This window comes from Tursiops truncatus, chromosome 3, assembly GCF_011762595.2.
Source record: "Tursiops truncatus isolate mTurTru1 chromosome 3, mTurTru1.mat.Y, whole genome shotgun sequence".
Taxonomy (NCBI): Eukaryota; Metazoa; Chordata; class Mammalia; order Artiodactyla; family Delphinidae; genus Tursiops; species Tursiops truncatus.
The window spans coordinates 153663621-153674422 of record NC_047036.1 but is presented as its reverse complement, the minus strand read 5'-3'; the positions used below and the strand labels follow the sequence as shown (position 1 = coordinate 153674422).

The following is a 10802-nucleotide window of genomic DNA, read 5'->3' as shown; positions in this document are numbered from 1 at the left end:
GGCCTAGACTCTGAGAGTCCTGACATGGTCAGGAGCTGGCCAGGATGCATCAGTGCACCTTCAACACATCACTCTGCCCTCGGGCCCTGACCAGGAATGGGGGTGTACATCACGCTCCCTGACTTCTTGGCTGGGTGACGTGGTCACTTGCCAGGTGGGGACTCAGCAGCTCCACAGCCCCTCCACTTCCTGGTCCAGAAACTTGGCTCAGTGTGTGAAGGGCTGGGTGAGAGCCCCAGGGGAGGAGCTTCATGGTGGGCTGAGGGTCCTCCCTGGATTCATCACTCCTTGCCCAAACAAGAGAGGTGTCTGGCCTCACACAAGGCTGTCAGTATCCATTCACCGGAGCTTACCTAGCATCTACTGCACACCAGCTCATTTTAGCAGGACATGGGGTTTATGGAGTGGAAATAGCCACCAAGTCCCCCTCCTGAGCTGTGGTCACAGCATTCCTGGGCCTGAGCTGGGAAACTGCCCTGCATCCTGGCAGAAGCCCACGGGTGAGAGACATGAAGTGGATGTGGATACGCAGGGTATACCAATGTGTTTATACCAACTCTAAAATTTACAATGTACTGTACACACTGTCAAGTCTGTGACTCAAATTTGTCCTGCTGACCAGCATTATAGTGGTCACCAGGAAGCTATCCCGATACCAGCAGGATGCAGAAAGGGGGTGCACGGGGCTGCAGAAACCAGCCCATCTCAAGGGGCAGGGTCAGGTCCATCAGTAGAATGGCAGAGGCCACTGGTGGGCTCTGGCCCTTCTCACGTCATGGTGATGTTTGCTGGAGATACAGAGGCTCCCAGGCCATCTGGAGATGGACCGGGTGTCTGTCTCCATGGCACGAGTCACCCACTGAGAGCAACACTGCAGTCACCCAACACCTTGGGTCATCGCCGAGGACAGACAGACTGACCAACAATGTGAGCATCACTGTCCTGAAGGTAGGGCCCCTGAGGCATGTGCCACCCCTGTGTTTGGAGGCTCTGGGCCCTTCCAGGGCTGAGGCTCCACAAAAGGTGGAGAAAGGTCTCCTGTGCTGTGTGGTCACTGTGATGGGCACCAGGCCACAGGGTCACGGTTTGCAAAGCAGCGAGGCACCAATGCCTCCTCCTCCCACTGGGCTGGCTGGGGCAGGGCGGCAGAAGGCTTCTGCTGGCTTCCTCTCCTCCTCCCCCCTCTCCTCCTCCTCCAGCTCAGTGCTTTTCACGTCTTCCCCAGAATAGAAGACCTGCAGATTTAAACACGCCGAGCGAGGGTGGTGAGAGCCTGCTGGCCCGGCCCGTGGTTATACTCCCGTCCAGCCCCCCACCCCACAGGGGCACGTGCAATCCTCTTGGCTCAGTCCTTGGAGCCCGCCACTGCGCATCATTTCCAACCTCCGCTCGGCTGTGTTAACAGGCCGAACAAGCAGGAGGTGGTGTGTGTCTCTCTGTCATAAGAGTATGGACTGGGGTTCCAGGCCCTGGGGCACACATCTCAACTGCCCACGGGGCAGCCTCCAGTCGTGGGGGATCGTGGTTCCAGCCTCTTCTCCCTACCCCAGCGCTTAAGTTCCTCCTCCACCTCTAAGACCCTGGTCTGACCTGCCCCCTCCCCACGGAGGGGCTCCCAGGAGGCTGACAACCGAGTGTAGATGAAGTCCCTCCACTCTGTCTTGGCCCCAAGCGCCCCACCTGCTCCCTCCACCTCCCTCCCACACTTGTCTTGGCACAGAGACTCACCTTAGAGATTTCCACCTCTCTTTTTCTGTTTGGTTCTCTGGACTCTCGCTTTCATAAGAAGCCAAATAAAGACCTAGTCAGAAAATGAAGTGATATTATGCATTTATGAGCCATGACAATAACCTCTTCTACACCCAGAGTCTCACCTGCTTTTTGTTTTTGAATTAAATTGTTGTTGGGAGGTAACTGTAGATTCACAAGCAATTGTAAGAAATAATACAGGGAGATCCGTGTATCTTTTACCCAGTTTCCCCCAATGGTAACCACTTGCTAGACTATAGGACAGGATCATCACCAGGATTTTGGCGCCGACACAGTCAAGATATAGAACATTCCATCACCACAAGGATCCCTCATGCTACCCTTTTATAGCCACACACACTTCCCTCCCATCCCCACACCTCTCTTAACCCCTGGCCACTACTAATCTGTTCCCTGTGTCTATATTTTGTCATTTCAAGAATGTGATATAAATGGAATCACACAGTATGTAACCTTTTGGGATTGACTCTTTTCACACTGTAATTCTCTAGAGATTCATCCATGCTGTAGTGTGTATCAGTGTGGTTCATTCCATTTTGTTGCTGAATAGTATTCCATACCATACTTTGTTTAACCATTCACCCACTGAAGGACATCTGTATGGTTTCCAGTGTTTGGCTGTGACAAATTAAGCTTCTGTAAACATTGGTGTATGAGTTTTTGTGCAAACTTGTAAATTCATTTCTCTGGAATAAATATATGCCCAAGAGTGTAATTGCTGAGTCACATAGTAGTTGCATATTTAGTTTTATAAGAAACTCTTTGTCTGGTTCTACATCCTGAAGATTTTCTCTTGCTTTTTTTTTCTAAAAGTTTTATAGTTTTACATTTTACATTCAAGCCTGTGATCCATTTTGATTTAATTTTTGCATAAAGTGTGAGACTTAGGTTGAAGTTCATTTTTTGCCCTATGGATGTCCAAATGCACCTGCACCATTTGTTGCAAAGACTATCTTTCCTCCACTGAATTGCTTTTGCACCTTTGTCAAGAATCACTGTGGGTCTCTTTATGGGTCCTCTATTCTGTTACATTGATCTATGTGTCTGTCCTGCAAACACCACACTGTCTTGAATACTGTAGCTATTCAAGCTATATTGGCCTTAATATTGGGTAGAGTGATTCCTCCTGTTTCATTCTTCTTTTTCAAAATTGTTTCAGCTATTTTTGTCCCTTTGCATTTTCATATAAACTTTAGAATAATCTTGTCTGTATCTATAAAAAATCTTCCTGGAATTTTGATAAGAATTGCATTAAATCTGTCCTGAAATTTGGAAAGGAGAACTGATATCTTTGCTATGTTGGAGTATTCCAATTTATGAATTCGTGTCTCTCCATTTATTTAGATCTTCTTTGATTTCTTTCATCAGCATTGTGTAGTTTTTAGCATACAAATTCTATACATGTTGTGTTAGATTTATACCTAAGCATTTCTTTTTTGATTGATTGTAAATGGTATTGTATATTTAATTTCAGTGAACTCATATTCATTGTGAGTACATGGAAATAAAATGATTTTTGCTTGTTTATTTTGTATTCTGTGATGCCTGCTGAACTCATTTTGTTCTAGGAGTTTTTATGGATCCCTTGGGATTTTTTACATCTTCTGCAAATAGGGGCAGTGTTAATTCCTTTCTGATATGTATGTCTTTTATTCCTTTTCTTGCCTTATTGCACTGACTAGGTCTTCCACCAATGTTGAATAGGAGTTGTGAGAGTAGACATCCTTGAGTTGTTACCAATCTTAGTGGGAAAGCATTCCATCTTTCACCATTAAATATGATGTTAGCTGAAGGGTTTTTGTAGATGCAATTTATCAAGTTGGTAAATTCCCTTCTATTCTTATTTTTCTGAGAGTTTTTACCATGCACGGGTGTTGAAATTTGTCAAATGCTTTTTCTCCACTGATTGACACAATCTAGTTTTTTTTTGTTCTTTGACCTGTTAGTATGGTGGATTATATTGGCTGATTTTCAAATATTGAATAGCCTTGCATTTCTGGAATAAGGCCACTCGGTCATGATATATGATTATCTTTATATTTTGCTGAATTATACTTGCTAATATTTTCTTAGGGATTTTTTGCATCTATATTCATGAGGGATTAATCTGGGTAGAGTGTGTTATCTGTACTGTCTTTGTCCAGTTTTCATATCACGATAATACTAGCTTCATAAAATAAACTGGGACGTTCCCTCCTCTTCTTTTTTCTGAAGGAGATTGTGCAGAGTTGGTGTTACTTCATTAAATATTTGGTAGAATTCTCTAGTGTAACTATCTGGGCTCAGACATTTCATTTTGGCATGTTTTTAAATGAAAATTTCAATTTCCCTATTAGCTATAGGGTTATTCAAATTATCTATTTTATGTTGAGTTGTGGCAGTTTGTGTTTTTTGAAGAATTGGTCCATTTCATCTAAATTGTTAAATTTACATGCATGGAGTTGTTCATAGTATTTTCTTACAAGTCTTTTGATGTTGGCAGAGTCTGTACCCTATTTCATTCCCGATACTAGTAGTTTCTGTCTTCTCTCTCTTTTTCTTTGTCAAGAAGTTCTTTGCTAGAGGATGGAAATTTTATTGTGCTTTTCAAAGAACCAGCTCTTCAATTAACTTTTAAAAATTGTTCTGTTTTCTGTTTCATTGATTTCTGTTCTCTTGTGCTCTTATTTCCTTCCTTCTGCTGACTTTTGGTTTATTTTGCTCCTCTTTTTCTAGGTTCTGGGGGTGGGAACTTAGATGATTGATTTGAGGTGTTTCCTTTTTTTTCTAATGTATGCGTTACATGCTGTAAAATTCCCTCTCATCCCTGCTTTAGCTGCACCCTGCAAATTTTGATAGCATTTTCATTTAGTTCAATTTTAAAAAAAATTTCCTTGAGACTTCTTAACTCATGGATTATTTAGAATTGTGTTGTTTAGATTATAAGTGTTTGGACATTTTCCAGTTATCTTATGTTATTGATTTCTAGCTTGATTCCACTGTGATCACATGCTGTGAACACATGCTGTATGATTTCAATTACTTTAATTTTGTTGCACTTAGGATATGGTCTATCTTGGTATATGTTCGTGGGCAAATAAAAAAATGTGTATTCTGCTGTAGTTGTATGGAATGTTCTATAAATGTCTATTAGATCCTATTGTTTGATGGTATTGGTGAGTTCTGCTATGTCTTTGCTGATTTTCTGTCTAGTTGTTATATTAATTGTTAAGAGAGGGTGTTGAAATCTCCAAACTATAATTGTGGATCTATTTATTTCTCCTTTCAGTTCTATTGGGTTTTGCTTCATAAATATTGCAACTCTGTTGTTTGGTAGATACACATTTAGGATTGCTATATCTTCTTGGGAGACTGACAATTTTGTCATTACATAATGTCCCTCTCTGCCTCTGGGAATTTTCTTTCCTCTGAAGTATACTTTATCTGATATTCTTATTGCCATTTCTGCTTTCTTTTGATTAATGTGTCCCCATCCTTTTACTTTTTAACCTGTCTACATCATTATATTTGAAATGAGTTTCATGTAGGCAGCATATAGTTGGGTCATATTTTTAATTTATTCTGCCAGCCTCTGTCTTTTACTTGTTGTATTTGGACCACTTACATTCAATATAAGTATTGATATGTTAGAGCTTAAGTCTGCCTATTTATTTATTATTTTCTATTTGTTCTGTGTTTTGTTTTTCTTCTCTTTCTGTGGGTTACCTGAACAGTTTTTAGAATTCCATTTTGACTTATCTACAGTAAATTCCTAAAGGATATTTTCACTGGATATAGAATTATGGGTTGGCAGTTGTTTTCTTTCAGCACTTGAAAAATGTGCCACTGCCTCTGGCTATGGTTTCTGATGGGGAACCTGATGTCATTTGAATTGTTTTTCTCCTATAGGTAAAGTATCATTTCTCTCTCAGTGCTTTCAAGATTTGTTTCTTTTTCTTTAGTTGCCAGAAGTTTGACTATGATGAGTCTTGGTATGGGTTTCTTTGGGTTTATCCTATTTGGGATTCACTCAGTTCCTTGAATCTGTAGGTTTATGTCTTTTCCACATTTGGGAAATTTCCAGGCATTACTTCTTCAAGTACTCTTCAACCATACCCAATTTGTCCTCTCCTTCCCAGACTCTGATGACATGAGTGTTAGATCTTTTGTTATAGTCCCACTGGTCCCTGGGGCTCTGGTACAGTCTATATTTTTCTCTGTTGTTCAGATTGTAAAATTTCTATTGTTTTATCTTCCAGCTCACTGATTCTTTCCTCTGTCCTCTCCATTATGCTGTTGAACCCATCCGTTCAGTTTTTTATTTTAGTTATTGCACTTTTCAGTTCTAAAATTTCCATTTGGTTCTTCCTTATATCTCCTGTTTCTCTGCTGAGATTTTCTATATTTTCACTTGTTTCAGGGAGCCTGAGACTGACTGGATTGCCAGCATGCCCTGTCAGGGGAGGTCTGATGGAGCTGAGGGCAGGGCCAGGCTTTTGTCAGAGGCTTTTACCATCCCAGTTGGGGCCCAATACATCTTAAGTCCCTTCTCTTGAATTTCTCAGCTCTTTTGGGGAGGTAGAGGGAAGGATAGGAAGAAGAGAAGATCAAAAGGGAAGGTGCTTCTCTCTAAGGGTATTCCAGAAGGGCCGGGATTTTATTTGCAAGTTCATAGCTGTCTGTCTGACTGGCACACAGCAGACTCTCTAGAAGTATTGTTGACTGAAGGAGTGAATGAAATGCCCCCACCCCACCTCTGCCCTTCCTGCCTCTAGACTCTCCCGACCTCTCTCCTAATGTGCCTTTGACACATTTTATTGCCCAAGTTCCACTGGGTAATGACAACAGTCATCATAATAACTAGTGTAGTAGGTTGAATAATGGGTCCCAGAGATATTTAGGTCCTAATCCCCTGAATATGCCCTTTTGGGACTTCGCAGATGTGATTTAATTAAGGATCTGGAGATGAGGAGATTATCTGGGTGGGCCCTAAATGCAATCACAGGTGTCCTTATAAGAGAGAAAGGGGGAGATGACTACAGAAGGCAATATGATGATGGAAGCAGAGGCTGGAGTAATGTACTTTGAAGATGGAAGGAGGGGCTACAAGCCAAGGAATTCAGGCAGCCATTAGAAGTCATAAAAGGCCAAGAAATGGATTCTCCCACCAGAGCCTCCAGAAATAACCAGCTCTGCCAACACCTCTATTTTAGCCCAGTGTAACTGATTTCAGACTTGCTAACTTCTGTAATCATAAGAGGCTAAATTTATGTTGTTCTGAGGCACTAAATTTGTGGTGATTTGCCACAGCACCAGTAGAAACTAATACAACTAGTATTGATTGAGTGCAGTCCTGTGGGCTTTGCTTGTGTCACGTCAATTAATTCTCACCATGGCCCTGGGAAGTAGTTTCTCTCATTACCTCATTACCTACCCTTTAGAGATGCAGTAGGTGAGGCTTAGAGAGGGTGAGAAAGCTGTCCAGGGTAACACAGCTTCTGGGGTGGGAGCAGCCAGGCTGGTTTATCCATCAGGCTGCTGAGCTTCTCATGTATGTGGAGTAGGGGAGACTCCAGATATGGATGAGACCCCCCAAAATTACTGGCTCCAAAATATAAAAAATAAAATGGCAAAATTGAAAGTATTAACGATTCAGAAGCAAGTCATTAAAAAGTCCTTCCTCCTAATTTTTTATTTTTGGCAGAAAATGTTTTCCTGGGCATGGGTGTGGGTCCCTGTGTAAAATGCCTGCCATGACAAGGAGCCAGGCCTCCTGTGTGCTGAGCAGGGTTCTCCCAGGGTGGTACCAGGGCATCCTGCATCCAGAGAGCAGCTAACCATGGGGCCACTCTGCTCCCCACAGGGTCCATCAACTCAGCCAGATGACTGTTTGCTTCTCCAGCACTTTCTCTTCTGGAGGAGGGAGCTCCAGGAGTATGCTCATTTAGCAAATTCATAAGCAAATCTGTTGTGTCTGACAAATGATCGGATGGAAATACTGACTATTTAAGGGGACAGACATCAACAGTGCTCTGGAGAAAGGATGCCTCGTTTCATGCTGGTGTGTATTACACATGAACACACACACATACACAGGCACACACTCACACACGCAAACATGCGCATGCACACACCAGGTGTGGAAAGACCCATGGTCAGCCTAGTACTTTGCCACCCCCACATGAGCCCTGGAAGGGCTATTTTTATCATCATGCCCACTTTCCTGATGAGGAAATTAGGGTCAGACATCGTTCAGATTTACAATGTCCAATGGCATCCAAACTGTGCCTGGGGGAAGCCTGGCCTTGGGGGCCCAACCTGCAGCTCCTCAGGCCCTGTCCTGTGCTCTGGGGGTAGCAACTATTCAGTTGGGGGATGCAGACTTCCCTGCTTCCTTGTAGACCTAGCACACATGGGCGTGGTACATCCCTGCTCAGAGCAGGGGCCCTGAATGGTGATGTGACCAAGAGACCACCCACGAGTTCTGTGGCTGGGGGTCAGGGAGGCCATGGGGCCACCTTACCATCCTCGCTGAAGATGGGAGCAGTGTGCAGGTAGTGGGTGATGCTGGGGTCTTGCTCGAAGGGACACTCCACTTGTTTCCATGTGATGAACTCTCCTACTTGCTTGGCCAGCTCCAGAAATTTCTGCCAGGGACACAGAGACACAAAACGATGCACCCTGAGTGCCTGGAGGTCACCTGTGACAGTGGGGCCGGCCCTGGCCCAGTGTCTCTCATCATCCCCAGTGACGCCTGCCTCTAGGGTGGGCAAGGTGGGACACGGGGCAGAAAAATGATGGAATCACCCATCAGGAAATCTGGACGTTTGTCACATTTCTTCATTCTCTCTGAAGAATTTGCTATGCCCAGCACCTAGGGTTCACCTGTCCCCCTTGTCATGGCGAGAGAGCAGCCTTGGGCTATGCCATCAGCAGGCAGTGCATTTAGCTAGAGGTGACTATTACTTTAGTTTCATTCTGTTTATCTTTGTGGTTATCTCAACTAATGGCAAGAGATATATCCTTACTTACAGCAACTTTGTTTACATAGAGAATGAGGCGAATACATTTAAATAAATGTATTTAAGTAAAATTTAATTCATTTAAGTAGAATTTTAATTGAGTAAAATTTAAGTACATTTATTTAAGATTTTAAAAACTGCTAACTTAAAGCAGGATTTTAAATACAAAGCTGTGACTGGGTGAGAACCCCACTCTGTGGCATTCTTTGATCAGCCTTGGTGTCTGCCCCCAGTCCCCACTGCCCATGCCCCAGGATCTGGGGCCATATGAGTACCTGTCTTCTTGCCCCTCACTGCTCCCCCACCCATCATTCCGCCCAGGCCTTGATTCTGAGGACCAATTCAAGAAAGGCAAGAGACAGAGTGTGCGTTGGGACCAACTGGAGAGTGAGCTCCCAGGCCCCCTTGGCCCCTGCAGTCTCTCCCAAGCCCAGCCTCTTCCATGTCGCCTCCAGCCTGGACTGCCCCCTGGGATGCAGAGCCCAGGCATCCTGCTGGACTGGGCTTCCTCCAGCTATGCCGGACCCTACGGGTAACCAGACCTGTGGACAGCATGTGAAGGTCTGCTGGGGTGTCCATGTGAAGCCCCACAGCAGAGGCAGCTCCAGGCCAAAAGGCCCAGGCATTCATTGTGGGTCCTGTCAGCAGGAGACACGTGCAGAGCCTTTGGGGGGCCATGTGGCATGTCCACTCCTCCTAGCCACTCTGTGTGGTCATGGTGGCAGCCCTGTTTCACAGAAGGAGAGACTGAGACTTGGACAGAGTGAGGGGCTGGCCCAGGACTGGTGCCCCTTGGAGTTGGAGGCTGAGTGGGGCAAGCAGTAGGGTAGGGCTGGCCCTCTCGCAGGAGAAAAGCCCCTTCTTTCCTGTGGATTGGGGGGTACCACTGCTCATGGCATGCTCTGTCTGACTCAGTGACCATCTGCTGTCACCATCCTGTGCCCTTGGGGCTCCTGGGTCCCATTCCTCCCCCTCCCCATGCCTAGCCCACCAGCCACTTCGAGACATACATGCTGGGTAAGCTTGTATGTGGTGTCGAGACATGGAGTGGATCAGCCTGGCCTTGCTTCTAAAGAGCTTGGGGACTTGGGTGCTGTGACTGAGGGATAATAGCCCGCTATAGAAGGGGCCTCTCTCCTCCTGTGAGGTCAAGGGGAACTTCCTGGAAGAGGGAACATTTGAGCTGACAGTGATGAGTGTCTGCAGAGGGAGAGGAAGTCTTTCTCTCCTTCCCACTCTGCCTGACACTTCCTCCTGTTGCTAAGGGCTCCTACTTTGGAAGGCCTCTCCTGACCGTGAACTGTGCCCCTGTGCAGCTCCTGTCACAGCACCATGTCAATTGTCACTGTGGGTCTGCAGGGCTGTCTTTCTTGCCAGCCTGGGGCTCCTTAAGGACTGAAAATGATGCTACTTCACCTGTGCTAGACATGAGGCCTGCGCAGAGTGGGGGTCAATGCCTTCATGAGCCTCAGTCTCTTCCTATGGAAGATGTGGGGAGACCCCAATAATCCCACTCTGATGTTGGCTGCAAACTGCTGCACTCTGCCTCGGAGTCCTCCTTTAATCCAACCATTCAGGGCCAGAAATCCTGCTCTGGGAGCTTTTATCAGCCTGCTTAACTAGGTGGCAGGCCCTCCAAGGCCCCTGGACCCTACCTCAAAGTTGATGTGTCCATTGGGGAGGCGGTTGGCACAGCCTTCGTTTAGGAAGTAGATGTCTTTGATGAGCAGGCTGAAGAAGGGGATGACGATCTGGAAGGGAGAGGGTGCAGGTCAGCCCTCAGTTGGCCTCCCCACAGTGGCTGCATAGGAGAGAGGCAGCCTTGCCAGCAGCCACCTGCCCCAGGGACCTCAGATACAACACCAGGATGCAGAATGTGGGAGAGACTTCCCACCTGGGCAAGGCTGGCCAGCCTCAGAGCTTCATGGGTCATAGGCTACGTAGTACGTACCATGGGGAGCAATGTGGAAACCACAAAGAAAGGAGGCACAAACTAGGGCCAGACCATTTCTTTCCAAGTCCCACCAGACC

The 10802-nt window shown here is 45.6% G+C and overlaps 1 protein-coding gene across 1 annotated transcript in view; it reads right to left on the bottom strand.

Annotated features, from left to right (window-relative positions):
* Window positions 1-580: 580 nt before the first annotated feature.
* RASGEF1C (RasGEF domain family member 1C) overlaps window positions 581-10802 on the bottom strand; it is a 97931-nt gene continuing 87709 nt past the window's right edge. The window contains exons 11-14 of the mRNA XM_033855157.2: window positions 10427-10522; window positions 8273-8396; window positions 1729-1801; window positions 581-1235 (exon numbers count right to left, since the gene is read on the bottom strand). Of these exons, the coding sequence (XP_033711048.1) occupies window positions 1211-1235; window positions 1729-1801; window positions 8273-8396; window positions 10427-10522 (318 nt within the window). The 3' untranslated portion in view covers window positions 581-1210. The remainder of the gene's footprint in view (window positions 1236-1728; window positions 1802-8272; window positions 8397-10426; window positions 10523-10802) is intronic.